Genomic DNA, 19153 nt, shown 5'->3' on the forward strand with positions numbered 1-19153 from the left:
ATCCACTTCCAAGGTTAACTCAAATTTGTAGTAGAAAATCAAAAACAGAGACAGAAAGAAAATTGCCTTTATTTGATGGATATAAACAAGCTGGCCAACACTCAATAGTAATATTCTGATACAGCACATACAATAGCAAACTAGGGCACTGAGGACAGCCTCTTGGGTTTAAAAAAACAGAAAACATTACAGAGTATCCATGCTTCATTCAGAACTTTTACTCATTCTCACTTTTTTTAGGGAAGTCTTCTTGATAAGGATTTTTTAAATAGCTTTTTTCTTTGCATTTGTAATACACACTCACCTACTTAATAACAGACATACCCAAAAAAAAAACAATGAATGCAGCTGCACGCGCACACAAACACACACACACACACACCTTTCTGTTCTGAAAACATTTACACTGGCAAACCCCAAAACATGCTGCACTCTCACAAAACTGCACAGGCTGTCTACTAAGGGGACACAGTAAGTGAGACACACATCACTCTCAAACACAACATCACACCGTCACAATGCACGATGCAGATGCAATTAATGTATGAGGAATGATGCTTCATGAGAGATTTGCTCATGTTCACACAAGTAATCATTCAGCATGCTGGACACTCATGTTTTACTTGTTCCTAGGTCTTTACTGTACAGCTCAAAACATTGACTTATACAAATTATACAGTCTCAAACTGGCATTATCAATTTAATAAGCTAAAACTATTGGAAAAATAAAGATAACTTAAATACAAAATGAATAAAAAAAGTAAACATAATATTTGTTCTGTCAAACAAAATTTTTCTGGCATTGGTCACAGTGATTTAATTCAAAGTTTTCAGCAACATACAGCAAAAGAAAAACTATACAACAGCAACGTGACAATGTATGTAAGGCCCGATGAAAATTACTGAAGAAGAATATACAGGCCTTTCACCTTAAATCTTTCTGTGTGGCTGCCTTTAGGCACAGATGCAGACTTGACTGTTTAACTCATGCCTCACACTGAGTGTGGAGTCATTGACAACTAGTATGACTCATAGTCTTAAGCCTAGGAAACCAGCCCCAGCCTCTGTGTCTCCTAAACTTTTTTGACACAATGTTGAGAATACGCTCTGCATAGAGAACAGGAGATTATCCTTACATCATCAATTTTCATTGGCACATTATTTAAAAATCAGCATGCATGGACACAATTGAATGTTCCATGTTTCTACCATGTAAATCAAAAATGCTATTTTCATGGTAGGAGAACCCCCTACTTCAAGTATTCAGTAGATAAGGACCTGAAAATGGAGGATTTGTTGGCTACTCCGCCCCCCTGATGGTGAAGTGAGAGGATTATCACTCTGCCTGTTTGCATTTTCATTTCATGTTTTGTTATGTTTGTTTATTTTCTAATGCAAATCAGGACCTTTCTCTTAACATTTGTAAACACAAACACCAAAATTTCACACAATCTGTGGATTCTTTTCAGTGACAGGAGCTGTAAAGGATCATGTAGGGAGCAGACATGTGAAAGATGATGCATGGATCACTTCAGCTTGTGGAAGATGGAGACATGGAAAGACATTTCTGTACAACAACCAACACTTGGCCATATACAGTAGGGAATACACACAGGCACCATGAAGGGAGGCAGAGAAATTGAGTATGGTAACAGTCTAATTCAGTTTTCCACTATATCAATGTGTGTTGTTTTTTTCAACTTAATCAGCTGTCACAATCACATACATCACTTCTGTTCACGAGACAATGACAACGACAAACACGCCAAAGAAATGCATCCCAACAGAGTCTCTCAAACCTCCACTTAGATGATAATAGTGATAGTCCTCACTCACAAGTGCAAGTTTCTGACTGCTGAGCACAGCAGACATAATCTCATTGCTACTTATGTGAGCTGCAAATTTCATTTTCTTTTTTTTTCTTTTTTTGTTCTTAGCTGTTACCACAGGCCAAGTGGTCTTCAACTGAGTTGTTTTCACATTTAGAAAGGAATGTAATAATGTCATCTCCTCTAGACCTCTAAATATATTTGGATACACTTCTCTATTTTCCATAATCTGCTTCTAAGTTTTTATTTATTTTTTATTTTTTGGGCTGTCCTGTATTTTCAGACAGGGAATGTTATTTGTTTATGAGGGGTTTTCTCACAATTAGGAAAATCACACCACTCAACATTCTAAATAAGACATCTCTTTGACCTCCAGCCAGTTAGAAAAATAATCATGAGGAAAAATCATATAGTATCTTGTCAGTTTGAAACAATGTCTGAGCACATATAGACACACTCTATAGATTTCTCTCTATATGTATAATATATGCATATCTATCATAAATGTGTACAGTTTTAAGAGGCACAGGCCACCTTGTTGAGAAGGAGAAAACAAGTCACTATGTTTGGGGAAGTCACACAGTCTACTGCTGGAAGAATGTAAGGAGAGGGGCGCAGGCGCATACTGTAGGTCAGAGATTGGAGTGTCAGTGATACAAATAGACCTGCAGGGGAAAACATCTGTTGCACTTTGCCTCCACTTCATAGCCTATAATGGTATTTATCATAGCAGTAATTATACAGAGAAATTACCTCTGTGTGGGTCTTGAAGAGATTTTTTCTCACAGGCCCCCGTTGTCAAATTATATGTACAAAGCAGTCTTTTACTGTTGTTTATGAAGCCCATTGTGGGATCAAGTCCCTCCACTGTAAAAGGACAAAAAGATGCTTTTGACCAGGTCTTCTGACAACATTTTGTTTGAGCACCAGCAGAAGCACCATTAGTAAAAAATCCTACAACACGGAGGAGGTGCATAGGTGCATAGTCTCAGAAACTAAGAATAATCTGATGAATGTTTTCTGACCACTCTCTTGGCAACTCTTTTTGGAAGGTTAATTACAGTTTGACTGGCAAATTTGAAGTTAGGATGGGGAAATAAAAACCCATTCACTCTACGTTAACAACTGCATAGATTCTTTTTTTTTTTTTGACTACTTCTGAATAAAATGAGGTAAGATGAAGAGAAAGTTGATGACAACGTCAGCTTTAAGCCTATAACAAGCCCAAGAACTGAAGGCCCCTTTTCAGGCAGCTGAGAAACTCAATCACTCACTTAATTCTGCAGGGAAAGACTAAAGCTCAAAGCTCTGTCTTTAGCCAACAAGAGTTGACAACAAAAAAATGAATTTAATTTAAATATATGGGGATCATGCTGCTGAATGGGAAAATCAGTTCACCATCAGCCAAAAATATAGCACATAACCATGATCATATTATGAAAAGGACAGAAGAGACATTCTAATGGCTATGATAGCCAGAAAGAGAGGTCAGATGCCACCAGGTGGTTCAGCAGGGCAGTGAGGTTCAAGAAAACGTGACAGAATCAGTTGTGTGTGTGTGTGTGTGTGTGTGGGGGGGGGGGGTCAGTCAGGTGAAACAGACAGCAAGGAAACCATGATCTTCAACCACTTAAAAGAGGAAGGAAGAGTGAAACTAACACTGGAGTGGCAGACAGTCATGAGATCACTGCTGGGAAGATCAAAAGGGTGTTGCTGGTCTGAAGAGGTGGAGCATTCATCAGATGACAGACAGATAAGGTGACCTCGGTAAGACCTCCAATGCAGGGCTGCCATGTTGATCACATCTGTTAGCATTAACATCTGCCTCTTTCTGTCTAATTCAGTTCTGTATCTGGGATTTTTTAAAGAAGTAGTGGATGACATCTGCTCCTGCTCACACAAAGAAGAGGTTCTAGGTCACCTTGGTCACAAAATGAAGAAAAACATGAAATAAGCCACAGTTCAAAATTTTATTAACTTGATAAATCATTTTTGTATGCTGTGATATTGCTGTGATATGCTGTGTGTGAAATTACCTGCTCAGCTGTCAGTCTCCCTGCATGGCCTGCACACCTGAGTGCACCCTCCTCTTCCTTGGAAAATAAACAAAGGTCCCATTTGTTGAGTACTGACTGGGCAGAGGTAATAAAAGTTTGGTCGGGTAGTGTTTCAACATCATGGCATGGCTGTGCTCCTCCAGCAGTGACTGAATCATCTGACATGAAAGATAAAGATATCAGATGTCATTCAGCTCTTTAGTTACTTACAAAAAAACACTGTAGCAGAAAGGGAAGGGAATTATAAAGTAGAAAATTCTCAAATATATCTCACCCTTCAAAACAATATTAGAGCTTTGGTTGTCAACAGCAAAGATTATGCCCAAATGCCCTCCTCATCATCCTGGCAGTTTTACAAGCCAGCAGTAGTGAAATGTAAGGAAGGAAAAGAAGACATAAATTGAAGTAGCAGTTGATCAAAAGACCTCCCTGGCACAGCAAGTAGTGTGACAGAAAAACAAGCATGTTTAAAAGTAAAAATAAGTGCCACAAGCATGTTTAAAAGTAAAAATAAGTGCCAAAGAAAGAAATTAAGAAATTAATTTGCAACATTAAAGTATTCTGCTACGGGATGCGTTCAGCAAAGAATTTACAGAGCTATGTCGTAAAATCGTGTGGATTTGCATTATCACATTAAAAAATAGGACTAAATAAATACATTTTCCCAAACAGTGTATTTGGGGAAATGGTGGGAACTTTATAACACAAGTGACAAAGGGGAGAAATCTAACCTGGTCCTGGGACGGGCGGTGACCAGCATGTGGGGGTCCTCGCGCTGGCCCTCCACGATGATGAGGAGATGGGTGACGTGGATGCTGAACAAGGTGAGGGTGCTGAGGATGCTGAGGATGTGGATGCTGTGGGTGTGGTCCTTGTTGGAGAGGGCCATGTGGGTGCTGAGGGTGAGGGTGCTGTGGGGGAGGATGCCCATGTGGGTGCTGTGTAGGGTGCTGAGGGTGCTGTTGGTGAAGGTGTTGGGGCTGTGGGGGACGTGGGTGCTGTTGGAGTTGAGGAGGTGGTTGGGGATGTTGAGGGTGAGGCTGTGGGTGAGGAGGGTGTGGGTACTGTGGTTGTGGCTGCTGTGCATGTGGGTGTTGTGGGGGAACCTGTGGGTGCTGAGGATGTTGTGGGTGTGGGGCATGTGGATATGGAGTCTGTTGTGTGTGGGCAGGGTGGGGGTACTGAGGCTGGGGTTGTGGTTGAGCGTGAGGAGGCTGAGGCTGCGGGTGGTGTGGACCGTGTGGATGATATTGCTCATCTTCATAGTTGTCAGCTATCAGCTTCATTCTGCTTTGTGTCTGTAGAAATATGAACTGGTTAGTGCATGATGATCTTCAGTTAATAAAACAACAGTATTTCTCCATAATGAGGCATGAAAATAAAACAGACTCATTACAGAACAAGTCAGTGCAACAGCAATCTAATTGACACTGATGCTTATAGTTTTCAGTTCTTTAGACAGCTGCTGGTAGTTAGCCATTTTGGGAAATAAATGTATTCGATTTCTGCCAGAGTTAGTATCTGATTGTTAAAAATATAATAAAGACTAGAAACAGGTGTAAATAGCTAGTTTTTCTCTGACCATAGGTAACATACTGTATTTCTACGTACTGGCATCTCTAAAGCTCAGTAATGAACTTAATATATAAATAAAAAAAAGCAATTTTAAAAAATCCAAACTTGTGGTTAAAGGCAGTTACTACACTGTACATGGTAGAACTACCCGTCTGAGTCTGTTCATTACCTATCGATTCTATTCTTCCCAGTATTTTTGCTAAACTAAGCTTATCATCTTTCAGTTGCAGTTTCAATTTCACTTTAGCAACATGAAATTAGGATTGTTCTTATTATCGTATTTTCCTCTCAGTAAAGCTAATAATTGTGTTTGCAAAATCCTGAGTTTCTCTTTTCATCAGTTAGATGACAGAAAGTGCATTGTCACTTCTTAACTTAGATAACTTAGACACTGTGGATGTAAATGGAGCCTTGGAGTCAGACTCTAGCCAAAAAAAGTCCCTTGACTTAACGTCAGTCTTGGATGGAAATATTTAAGTCTTGACCTAGTATTTAAAAATCTTGAATATTACATTAACAGGCTATGCATTGGACAGGTTCACCCTTAAATATGCAAACATATTTAAATCTCACATCATGTACTGTAAAAACTGCTCTCAGTGCAACTTAGCAGTGCAAAATGATGAAATACTACACAAAAAAGCCAAAACCAAGCTAGCAATAACAGTGTCTGTGTATGTATCACCCCTGTAGATTAAATGGGAGAAATGGCTGATTGCCATGTTCAGCTGCATTTTTCAGGCTGATTAATGTTACCTTGGCAACCAGCTACAGCGCAAAAAGACATTTCCTTGACATTGTGCTGCAGTACTAACATGTTGTTTGAGCTGGTGCATCAATTTGTCTCGCTCCCTCTTGAGGGCCAGCACTTCTTCCTGGGTCTTCTTTTTATTAGAGGCAGACAGTTCCAGCAGTGCAATATTAGCATCTTTCTCACTGATGGCTGCCAGCAAAGCTTGTTGTCTGAAGAAGAAAAAACAACATCAAGGCATCAGCACTCATATTATATAAAATTGAAAGAACACTAACCTAATGGTACTACATAGATAAGTGATTTTGTAAAGCTCTTTTGAGTAAAGAACTGTACTATAAATCAAATTACATTAATTTAATTTAATTGCTTTAATGTCAAATGCTGTTTAAGTGCAAGTACAACTACTTCTGATAATCAGTGACACAAGTCACATAACTCAACAATGTGAAAGCTCTGTTCTGCTGTGAACATAAAATGTGCCTCATAGCTCAAACTGTCTCATGCTGACTTCTCTGAGCTTGAATAGTCCTGGAAGATCCCCGTTTGATTCCTGTGTGTGGAGATTCAATGTTCTGTCTGTGCTACAAGGGTTTCCCCCGGGTACCTTGGTTTCCTCCCACAGTCCACAGACATGCAGTTCAATTTGTGACTCTAAAATGCCTGTAGATGTGAATGTGATTGTCAATGATTGTCTGTAGAAGAGACTGGATACCTATCCAGGCTTGTACCCTGCCTCTCGCCCAGAGGTAACAGATAACGGGTGGATGAATGACTGAGAATCTCCACAAAGATAATGACACTAACTTCATCTCCAGGATCTCCTCCAGTTGCTTCCTGCGCTCCTGTCTCATGTTGGTGAGGTGGGTGTCCCTCTCCTGCAGAGACTGCTGTGTGGACGAGAGTCGCTGCTTCGTGGCATCCAGCTCCTGCCTAGTCCTTTCCAGTGTGTTCATCAGCTCCTCCAGCTGAAACACAAGGGGTTTTATGTGGGAACACACAAAATGACATTGTAGACACACAATTCATTGCCCAAAAACTTAAACCTGTATCAACAGTGGTAAATATTTCTCATGAGTAAATCTGAACCTTTAAGTGGTGGCCACTATCCATAGAGCTGTCCTTACGAGGGTCCTGTCCTAAGCCTTTCTTGTCTCCTTGTGGTCCCAGTTTGATGTTTAGACCTTTCTTAGTCTGGTCTTTGCCTCCTTGTCTGTAAAATCACAAATTTTATAAGCATTCCCATGCCCATCATATTCCTGAATACAGTACATATCCTTGTTTGGAGTACACTGTTTTACCATAATATAAAACACAAAAAGGACAAGTAACAATCTGTGGACAGTCATTTCAGGTGCATTTTGAAATATCTTAATTTCAAAAATCATACCAGCTTTGAGATCACTAGAACAACAACATGGGGTGTGGATAGGTAGAGATGGGAAAGACAGCCAGGGCATAACTTACCTGGGAGCTAGACTGCAGATGGGAAAAGGAAAAGGTAGAAGAGAAAGGTATGATAGGACAAGTGGAGGAATTGGAAGCAGCAGATGAGAGCACACACAGGAAAAAGTAAAAAAAAAAAAGAAGAAAGAAACATTAGAAACATAACACAAAAGAAACAATTACAAGAAAACAATAGAGAAAACTCAGAGGAGATCACAATTTCCACTGTCAAACACCAAGAGAGATTACAAAGGCACCTAGAACAGCTGCTGCTCTGTAGCCTTACACAGCTAATGCAGGATGCACTTTCTCTGAAAACATGGAGCCATGTGCATCTGCTGCCAAGCCTGGGAGTGGCAGACATGCATTTAGACAGGCAAAAGTTAGCGGGGCAAAAAAAGAAGGGAAAGAGGACAGAGGAACAGGAGGGAAGCCAATGGTTGTTTGACCAAGTGGGCGGGAAGGAGTGAGCCATTGAAAAAATTGGTCGTAGATGGAGGGTTGTTCAAACAGAACAGAACCAACTGAACCAACACACTTCAGGACCGAGGATTCAGTCCAAACCCTACCTACTACAGCACCTCACTCACTGAGCACGTGTAGACCTGGAGCAGAGCAGCTCTATTCATGCAGGCCACTAGGCAGATCATTTCCCTTAGTGTCTGGTAGAGCAAGCTAGGCAGGGTAGGGACAGGGAGAAGTGGGACAGGTTGGGCAGAAAAACAGGAGGGTGGGCAGGGTAGAAGACTACTTGAAAAGAGGGGCTATCAGGTGATAATATTGAAATGATGAACGTGGGAGGGTGACCGAGAGTTACAGACGGGGAGGGTAATGTAAGGTGTGACGGGCAGATGGGCGGCTGGAATGAGTAGGGGAAGCGTGCTCATGGCAGGAAAAGGCCTCAGCTGTAAGAACAGAAACAGTAACAACACCAAACAGCCAAACCGGACACACAAAAAAAGACACAACCGTATACGGGTGTGTCTCAGTGTGTGTGCAAGGTATTAACTGCAGGGATGCAGGGAGGATGTACATGTACAGCATAGTAAACTAAAATGGATTACAAAAGCAAGAGCAGTTGCAAAATCACACCAAGTTCTACATACAGTACTCTGAGAATTGTTAATATTTTTATACCTGTCCAAATTTTGACAAGGCTTTCATTTCAGTTATATTATAATATTTTGCGAAAACATTTAAGTTTAGTAGTCCTTTTGGCTCAATACTTGGTGTGACTGGCTCATGCATCATTACAGAAACAGAGCATAGCGTGAACAACAGTATGAAGTAATGTGTACTGTTTCAGGAATCAAAAGAATATATGCCTAGACATATATTTCAAACTTTATGACCTGATGCTTTGCATATTTACATTAGCTGGTGTACAAAATTCAAACATTAAGGTTTGTACAGCATATTGAATTTTAAATGGAACACTGTATGTGTTACATATATGCAATCAAACACACTCTACATCGTGCTTTAAATTGCTGATTTGTAATGTAATTTATACTACAGCTAAATTTGTGTTGACTTAAAATCCCCATTCAATCATCAGTGCAGAGATAGATGGCTGCTAATGCTGGTTGTACATGCAGTTTGAATAAATAAACATGCAGCAGCAACTATCACTCTCCTTCACACACAAACACACACACACACACACACACACATACACACACACACAGAGTCAAAACCTGACACAGATTAATGACAATTAATCAGAACCCACATATAGCACATGTTCATACAGTTAAACAATAAGGAAAAACATGCTAAGGAAAAAAGCAAGAGATCTTTGTATCACGTGCACAGGTACAGTAATTCAAACACAGAGCATCACTCTGATACAAAGATCTATGAATCATTCAGAAAACAGGCAGACCCAGGCACACAGGTGAAACCAGATGCAGTTGCAGCAGTCGGAGTCGGAGATTTAAACCACGCAGCTGAGCTGAAGTGCCAGGGCAGAGCACTCACTTTCCCAGGAAATCCCACACCATGCCCCCAATCTGCTGGGGAGCAGCGGACACAGAAGGGAGCGGGTCAGAGGGAGCTCTGCCACCGGGACGAGGGGTAGGGCGAGGGGCAGAGGGAGGGGGGCTGGTGTCAGGGGGACACAACAGAGAAAGAGTTGCAAGGCAGATGGAGAAGAGATTGAAATACCAGATTCGGATTTGAGAAAGGAAAAGAAGGAGGTTCAAGGCCGAGGTTGAAAGTGATCAAATGGTAGAGGGTAAAAATGGGGACAAGTGGGCATGATACAGAAAATAGAAAAGGGAACAAGACAGAAAAAAGTGGGTAAAGATGTCAAAGAAGGACAAGAACACTGAATTAATCAATACACAACAAACGAATTTGCATGACACTTAACAAAGTGGCCCTTATCTCTGGTTGGGAGGGAAAAATATAACTGGTTTTAAAAATAAATGATGGGACTGGGATTGTATAAGTGGCAGGAGAGGGGGGTTGTCACTGGAAAACAGTGCTCGTGTGTGCTTCTCATGCAGTCCTAACAATCTTTGTCTGCGTCTCAGTCATTTGACATCACTTCCAGGTAAATGACAAAATGTTCGCCTTGTTCAGAAAGATATCAGCCGAACCAAAACTACATAAAAGCTGCTTCAAGTGTGAAAACTCATGACCAAGTTCCACACTGAGAGGTGAGCCAGGAGCTGGTTATGACCCCAGCTTAATTTATGTGGTCCATTACCTGAAATCTTTTCCATTAAAGCAGTTACTGTCACTGTCTCTAATCTCTCACCCAGCATACAGTAGTGTCCAATGTGTCATAACTTGAAGCTGCAGCTTGCCATTCAGGCATTTCTGAGCATATTACCTAAGACCTTGACTGGTACCAGTGCAGAACAATGTGCTGACAGACACTTGACAGCACTATTGTAAATCAAAATGGCTGTACATGGGTTCAAAAGTACATGGAACTCCTAAAATATGCTGCACACAGTACAAGAAACTACAGGCACAAGCAAATGTAAGATGCCTTTGAATACTTTAAATGATGCTTCAGCAAAAGGATTTTATTTGTCTATGAGTGAATGTCTGCTATTTCCTGCTGTTCTAATTTTCTCCGTCACTTCTCCTTTCCCATGCTGCCAAGACCCCTACCATTTTGACAATTGCGACATCACTGTCTGACATCCCTGAGCCAGTCAATCCCTGGTTACTGTTCTTTGTCGTTGTCGTGTCGTTGCTGTTTTTCTCTCAGACTTCCTAATGCACACATCCACCTTGATCTCCAGGGTGACCAGAGAGTTTTTTTTTCATCCACTTGTTGACTCTACTCATTGCATACACTTTATTTGATCTCTCCTTTTTGACCTACTGTTACTTCTCTCAACAGTCAGAGATAGTTACCTTTCCAGCTCAGCAATCTTTTTGTCTTTGTCATTCTTTTCAGTCTCCACCTCCCGCAGGATGTCCAGGAGTCTCTCCACCTCCGCCTGAGCCTTGTTGGCTTCCTCCTTGTAGTAGCCCACCTCCTTCTCCAGCAACTTCACACGGTCCCCATACTCTGGGTTCCCTCTAGAGCCGGACTGCTGCTCCACCTCGTGGGCCTTCTGCATCCACATACCAGGAAAAACATATAAAAATGCACACAGGCACTTGCCTAAAGACACGCTAATATTACAATGTCCATACAACCATGCAGTGCAGCACAGAATGTTTTACTGCCCATGGCAGAGTGATACACACAGTACACTGCAGTCCATCAGTGTCTTATATTAACTACTCCCTTTGCTCTCTCCTCCTCTTTCTGAATGAATAAAGTAGAGTAGGAAGTTGTGGACAAGGGCATCATTACTGGTACTGGTTCATTAGCTTTAACAGAGCTATTATTTAGCTCCATTTAACAACCCTCAGAGACTCAGTCACTTTGCACTCTTGGTGGGTATGCAGAATACAGGATGGTGTATGTGTGCTTTTGTATGTCTTGTGTTTACACAGCAATTAAATAAGTAAAAACCAGTAACACACAAATTGAAGTAAAATGCTATGATGATGACTTTGTATTACTGGTTATCTGTCACAATCTGTCACAATCGGGCCACTGCTGTGTGGTCAATGTGGGGTAATTTCATTATTGCAACAAATTACTGTATTGTCTATGAGTTGTATTACAGTGGTACACATCACTCTCCACACAATATGCAGCCACACAAATCAACACAAGTCGCAAGAAAAATAAAGTGCAAGAGTTATACTGTACAGAGCCATCCAGCAAAACACTACAGTGATCTCCAACCACATCTGACACCTTAGCTAACCGCACCACAACATGACAGGAGAAGCGTGGCCACACTGACAGTGACGACATGCAACAAGGTCAACCAAATCATGCAAACCTAACAAAGCTGCACAGTCAATTGCAATTGTCAGTCAAAAGAATGTTGAAGCAAAGAGAGAAGCAACAGGGACCTAGTCCAGACAGTACGTGTTGTATTTTGAGTCCAAAGTGTTATGTTGATTAAACATCTATTTGAGTATTGCGCAATAAATGAGGTTTACTGATTTCTGTTATAGGAAATCCACTATATGGTGGCTTTTGTTTTTCCTATTTTTTGTTTTTTCAGTTGCTTTCTGTATTTATTTATTTATCCTTTGTTATGCGTTGTATTTGTTCATAAAATCAAAGAAGGGACAATTATTTAACTCAGGATAATTAAGTCAAGCTTGTTTTGCAGCTGTCATTTTACTATGATTCACAAAAAAGGCATTTTAGTGTTGTGAAACAATAAATAACAATAGCTGGTATCAGCTATAAAAATCAATATCACTGCATCCTAAGAAATTATTTAAAGCCTCCTGTTGACATGCGGAAATATCCTAAAAGGCACTAATTTCAATTCTGTAAAGGAATCCAGACTGTAAATAATTTATCTGTCATCTTCAAACGTCACAAAATCAATATTGGGCAAAATTTTGTTTTTACACAACGAGGGCAATTCTATTTATTTCAGGGTTCGATGTGTGAAAACATGCAGCAAGAGGAATCCAGAAGTGAATTCCTGGCCACTTCCTACATCTGCTATGTTCACAGAGCAGCCTTTGTGACGAGGTTGATGATGATTATGCATTTAGGTATTAGAATCCAGAATTGCAACCTGGATTTGCTGGATTCAAAACCTGGGTTTGCACTATTTGGATGTCAGTATAAGGTATAAGATTTCCTAATGTCACACATTTGCTCTAAATTAACCCTAGTGAATGAAAGTCAAGATGTCTTTATACACTGTTGCACACCTTTAGCGTGCAGAATGCCTTTTATTTTCTAATGTAGATTATAAAGAAAATACTATATTTTTTAAACTAATCACACATGAAACAGAAAAAAGAGAGAAAATAAAATAAAGAGAAAGTGTACCCTTAAACTATAACTGAGCTAATAAATCTCCATACAATGTCCATGTAGCACCAGTCTCACCATGTGTCACAAACACAAACGTTTACAGAATGAGTATGTTACTGAGGACTCTGAGTGTAGTATAAAGCTAACTGTATCCGTACAGTGCAATGGTAAACATGCATCTGGCTGGGTGGGTAAAAGCAGAACCTGTGCTGGGGTCTGGCATGATCACCATCTAGCACATTTAAAAAAAAAGTTATCAGTGTCCTCATGCTTTCAATGTGTGCCTCAGGCAACACAAAAGAGCGACTTACAGGATTGTTCATGTGACTGAATAGCTGCTCAGCTTGCTACATTGCAAACGGGGGGGTTGAGGGAAGGAGTGGGAGGTCGAAAACCCAGGAGAGTGAGTGTTAGGATTTAATTTAAGCCGGGGAGAGAACAGCAGGATCAGACTTGTTACAATACATGTTTAAGAGAACATCAGTTACATCAGGAACGCCAAATATGGTTACAGGTTTAGGGCACACAAACACAGACAAATGCAGTCAAACAGACACAGGGACAGTCTGAGGATTATGGAGTAGGAGGACGCAGAGGGGGAGACTGTCTGCTCCCTGCAGTGGCCTAACAAAGTGGTGGAGCCTGTTCCAGGTGAAAAAGCAATGTGGTAGCCATTATCTTAATCAACTGATTTTTATACAGTATAGAGCTAATTTCAGAATCCTGGCTCCTTCCAGATTATAGTGATATTGCCAGAATGTAATGGCATTTACAAGGAGTTATCCTAATCATGGATTATTAGACGACTTTTTTATATTTCTATTGAATACAATTTGTGTTGTTGAGAAGTTTATTAGTCCTATATTGTCAGTGTTTAGCTTTAAAAAATAAGAAAAAGAGCAAAGCCTGAGTTCCAGGTTTGTTTAGGCAGGGGAAAAACTAAGTCCATTAAAATAAAAGAAATAACAAATTGTAACGAATAATTTGTCACTATCACTTCATAGTGTCCACGCATATGCTCACTGGACTTACAGTGATGTTGTTTTTTATATAACTTCTTTAGAAATCTTTATATACTTTATTTACTGCAGATGACGCATTTATCATACATAATTCTACTACAGAACTGTAAACTAAAACAGTTTTTTCTTAAGCTGACCCTGAAAACAGCAGCTAGCAAAATGATCTCACCACATGGTCCATGCTGCTATGGACCTTTCCTTCATATGAGCAGACAGTTGTCATCACACATGGAATCAAACTTGCTATTAGCTAGATTTTAGATGTAGATTCATATAAACAAAAGTTCCGGAATAGTAACTAAAGAAGTGGGATTGATGACCTACTAAAGGCCCTTCTCAACTGTTATATACGTCATAATTTAAAAAATTCTACATCCTGACTTATATATGTATTTAATTCATTAAACATTTTAATGCTAACTATGCTAATAATGACTGTAAGGTAGACACCTACTGTAAATAGACTGTACACACCTAAACACTATATAGGATTATAAGTTTTAGATCCAGTTTGCACATTTGATGGTGTTTATAAGAGTAATTCTGCACTGTAACGCACACACCTACCTTCTGTAACTGCGTCTCCAACTTACTACACTCCTCTTTTTTCTGTTCAATGGCAATCTCCAGTGATTTGAGCTTTGAATCCTTCTTGAGGCCAGAAGACGCAAGGGATGAAGCATGTTCTTTTAGATCGATGAGGTTGGACTGTAGATGGGCAGACAGGACAGACAGTCAGCACAGCTACAAACCAGGCAGGCCAGCACATTGTAAGCAGGTGGACAATAACTACAGAAGCAGCTTACAGTAAATAGCACACACAGCGCTGCTGAAAAAGCAAAGTACAACACAGGATATAGAGTACATACAGTACAAAAAAGAGCAGTGCATGCTTCTCTATACAGCAGAGTAGAGAAACATAAAGGCACAATGGGTGGGCAATATACATTCAAATGGATGCAGCCCATACCTTACATAAAAGAAAATCCCTTACTTCCATATAGTCACTGACCTCTTTCTCCGTTAATTCTATCTGCAGGCTGTTGACCTTCTCCTTCAGCTCCTTGTTCTCTTTTTTATAGGACTCCACCTCTTCTAGACGTTCTCTGTCTTCTCTCTCTCTTTGGTCCTTTAAACGCTCAATAATCCTCTCCTGTCACAGACAAACACACAAATACAGAATTAAAAATGAACTGAATGACAATGAATTGTGGCTATATTTATAAAGCTACTAAGAATTCTACATTGCTGAAAGTGAAGAATAAAAAACATTAATTACGGTCTTACTCTAGGAGTCTTTTACAACAGTGATGAAATGGTTGATCATATCATTTTTAAGTTAATCTAAGTAGGTTTTATTTCTTTTCAGAATAAAATGTGCAATTATTTGCAACCAAACAAAACATAGTCAAAGTTTTACCACCCTACCCTGGTGTTATTCTGTTCTGTTTTGGGTTTTTTTTCAGGAGGGGTTAAATTATCTAAATCTAACAAAATGTTAAGCAGAAAACCAAACTTTAACACTAAAGAAATCACAGCGATTGCAAATAACAACTAAAATGTAAAAACTAAAATGTATAAAGGATTCTTTTGAGTTGTAAAAAATTCCACATTCACACATTAAATAAATACAGGCCATAAAATTTAATCTTATCTGCGTCAGAGTGACAAAGATCTGTGCTGAACCAAAGCCCAATAAGGAAAAAATATTTATTCTTGCAGCAACTGCTCAAATCCAACCCATGACTGAGATGCACTTTGAATCTTCAGTTTGCTGTGAGCAGTGCTTGGTCTACCTTCTCTGAGAGCGCCTCCTCCAGGGTGGCCAGGGCAGTGTCTGTGTTACTGGAGTCGGTCTGCAGAGACTTAACCCTATCCTTCAGGTTCCCCAACTGCTTGTCTTTGTCCCGCAGCTGCTCCTGCAGGTTCTCAATCTAAGTCAGGAAGGAGGAAACCAACATGTGGTGGCACAGGGAAGAAAACAAAGCACAGGACCAGATGTAATTCACATTATCTCGAAACCAGAACAGTATTTGAAGTCGGTGTAATACTTGTGGGTGACTTTACAAAAGAGATTTCAAAAGTTGTGAAGATTTACACTCTCCACAGGCAATGTCTATGTTCCTAATATGTTCTGTGTCTTTAAAGCACAGCATTTTGTATTTTAAGAAGAAATGCATCAAAAACTGTAGGATTTAAGAATTTTGAGAAGTACAGGAATAGAGTGCCATGCATATCTGTCTTCACAATTGCTTAGTGAAAACGCACAGTGAAGAAAATTTAGATACAGTTACATTAGTGCACAGATGTAATTTACTTTATTATTAAAATTGCACAAGAAAAAACAAAAAACAAATAGCCACTTCAGGAAAAAAGCAAACCTTTAAAAATCATGAGACAAAATAAAAGTGCACAGATAAGGGAGAGAAGGTGTGGAGCAGATCAGCGTGAGACAGGGAGTAACACTGAGTATTTATAGCACACATACACTAGAGTCACTGAGGCATAAATATCTCTTTGCTTGTCTTTCTATGGACACTTTCCCCCTGAGAGCAACAGAGACTCTCACTCTTAATGAAGAGAGTATCCACTCTGCTTTGGTTTTTCACAGTGACTGCTTTAGTCCTGGAGTCAAGGATCTGACAAAATTACTTCTTCCTCTCATCAGTCATTTCAGTGCATACAGGTCTCCAGTATAGTTAGTTTTAACGCGTAAATAATGTAACACTAACTCAGACAGCAGTTTGTGAATGGCTTGGATGTTGACAAACATTTTTCAATGTGTGTGTTTTGGCTATCCACCTTGTAATACACCCATCCATTTAAAGTTTTCCTTCTGATTCATACCTTCTTCTGCAGGACATTGATTTTCCTTTCTTTGACCTCTAACATGTCCTTCATGTCCCTGATTTCTCCAGCAAGAGTTCCCTTTTCCTCCGTCAGATCCTGTAGCTGCTTGGTTTTCTTGTTCAGGAAGGACTCTTTCTCCTCCAGACGGAGACGTAGAGCATCCACCTGACGACACAGCCAAAAACATCTTAGAGCAACAAGAAGCATAATAGCATAATGAAATAATAACGTGTTAAATAATGTGGATTAGACTGTTAATGAGAAAAAAAAGGTCTTCATGCAACTCTATAAAAAAAGAGTATTTCGTATTGCTCTTATTTTAACTTAGTGTATTGCAATAACTGTAATTCTGCTGTAATTATTAACTTTTTAGTACAGCTTTGCTCTTTTTGGTGTTTAGTAGATGTGCAGTGACAGTACACTGTTTCTTTCGTGGACCTCTGAGTCATAGTTCAGTTAGTCTGAAGTCCCCAAAGTAAATAAAGTGCTGATATGATTTGCAGTAATAACCCTGGGGCCCAGAAGCAAGTCTATTATTTGCTCAGTTTGACTAGGAGAATAAAAATGTTTGTGAAGCAGTGTATTGTTAGGTTGATTTACTGTATGTGTACAAACAAGTTAAGGGTTTTTCATTACCTCTGTTTGCAGTATGGCAGCACGTTGCTCCTTGGCAGTGAGAGACTCTTTGAGCACCTCGATATGCTGTTTGCAATCTGAGTTTTGGTTGTTGAGGGTCTCTAGTTTTGTCTGCAGAGCCAGCAGCTCAGACTCTTTCTTTGACAACTCCTGCTTCAGCTGGTCAATCTGTACGACAACGACATGTGAAACCCAGTCCGTTAGCAGTGTAATGTTTTACTATTATAGCATATGTCTGCGTGTGGACGAGAGGGAGAAAATGTAACCTTTTTTACTACAAACAGCGCAAAAGCTGTACAGTCAGTACAGCTTTTCTATGACCATGCTTTCCTCTCATTCAAAATGCATTTGGGACCAACTACCCTGCATTCATCATATATTATACATTATCTCTATTCATGATTGATGAAAAGAGGCCTAAAAATAGAATAACAAAACTGTGGCTGCTCTGAGCCTGGTCAGCTAACATGAGGAGCGGTATGTAAACACAGACTCAAAGCTCTGTAGAGACATATGAGCCCCAGAGAGCAACAGACACATACACCTTTACACCCTGACAGATTTCAGGACTACGCATGCTGGAGGCTTGACAGTGTAGCTCCATATAGCAATATAGGTCCAAAAACAAAAACAGGTAAACGTCACTATATTGTTGTATACACTAGTCTTTGAACAGAATGAACTTAAGTGTTTATTAGCAGCAGAATAAAAAACAATTATGCTGTCAAAGAAAAGTAGTTATTATGGCACAATGTTTATTTGCTGACCTAGCCTTTTTTGAAACTCTTGACACTCGGACTGTTGAACCGAACACTGAACACCTCAGTGATGATACTAAAAACTAAAGCAGATTACCTAAATTGACCTGCACGGGTCATCTTTAACAACTTCATACTCTATTTCAGCCTTATTTTCACAAGAACTGTATTTTCTTCATCTGAATTCGTAGCACAGGCGGTATCTACCTTCGTTTTCATAAACTTAGAGTGGTTCTTGTAGACCTCCATCTGTTTAATCTCCTCTTCTCTGTCTTCTGTGTTCAGTAAGCCGTTTGCCTTCAGCATTTGGATCTCATCCTCCAGATCTCGGATGTTGCGCTCCAGAGATGCAATTTTTGTGTCCTGCACACAAACATGCAGAGGAGACACACCTCAAAATCCAGTATGGCATGTTCACAAGTTGCATGCTGCAATTATTCTGAACGAGAGGCAAAAGCCCCGTACAAAAAGACTGAGAGCAACAAAAATTAACATAGAAGACCATAAGATGTAACGAGTGTAGAAGGAAGAGCTGTAGCAAAATTATGAGAAACTGGAAGAAGCGCTATAATGGCTGAGAGCAACTGCAGTATCTGTCTGTGAAACCACAAGCTTTCCACACAGCTTTTTGCAGCAGCTCAGAGGATTAATCACCATTGGGAAATATTGAGCACACATCCAGCTCAGAGAGATCAGCCAAGACCGGAGAAACGTGCACAGGGAAAGACAGAAAAGTAACAAGCCGTAGCTTTTTTCGGTAGTTGCTTGCAGATCAATGCAGAATCCAGTCTCTGGACTGCGACTGGGAGTGCAGTTTTAGCTTCACCGCTTTTTAAATAAATAATACAGCGTCTTTAAGAT

The 19153-nt window shown here is 40.0% G+C and overlaps 1 protein-coding gene across 9 annotated transcripts in view; it reads right to left on the reverse strand.

The window, feature by feature from the left end:
• Positions 1-47: 47 nt before the first annotated feature.
• erc2 (ELKS/RAB6-interacting/CAST family member 2) overlaps positions 48-19153 on the reverse strand; it is a 34880-nt gene continuing 15774 nt past the window's right edge. For 3 of the 9 annotated variants that reach the window (XM_067503315.1, XM_067503317.1, XM_067503314.1), the window contains 16 exons: positions 18500-18655; positions 17535-17702; positions 16896-17063; positions 15845-15982; positions 15061-15201; positions 14616-14756; positions 13338-13373; positions 11034-11236; positions 9639-9761; positions 7302-7425; positions 7020-7180; positions 6277-6424; positions 4618-5184; positions 4161-4229; positions 3866-4044; positions 48-3750 (listed from right to left, as the gene is read on the reverse strand). In XM_067503315.1, the coding sequence (XP_067359416.1) occupies positions 4203-4229; positions 4618-5184; positions 6277-6424; positions 7020-7180; positions 7302-7425; positions 9639-9761; positions 11034-11236; positions 13338-13373; positions 14616-14756; positions 15061-15201; positions 15845-15982; positions 16896-17063; positions 17535-17702; positions 18500-18655 (2301 nt within the window). In that variant the 3' untranslated portion in view covers positions 48-3750; positions 3866-4044; positions 4161-4202. Of the gene's footprint in view, positions 3751-3865; positions 4045-4160; positions 4230-4617; positions 5185-6276; positions 6425-7019; positions 7181-7301; positions 7426-7679; positions 7692-9638; positions 9762-11033; positions 11237-13337; positions 13374-14615; positions 14757-15060; positions 15202-15844; positions 15983-16895; positions 17064-17534; positions 17703-18499; positions 18656-19153 lie in introns of all 9 variants that reach the window. The other 6 variants (XM_067503316.1, XM_067503320.1, XM_067503322.1 and 3 more) reach the window with 6 other exon arrangements.

Source organism: Channa argus, chromosome 5 (assembly GCF_033026475.1).
Source record: "Channa argus isolate prfri chromosome 5, Channa argus male v1.0, whole genome shotgun sequence".
In the NCBI taxonomy this organism is placed as follows: Eukaryota; Metazoa; Chordata; class Actinopteri; order Anabantiformes; family Channidae; genus Channa; species Channa argus.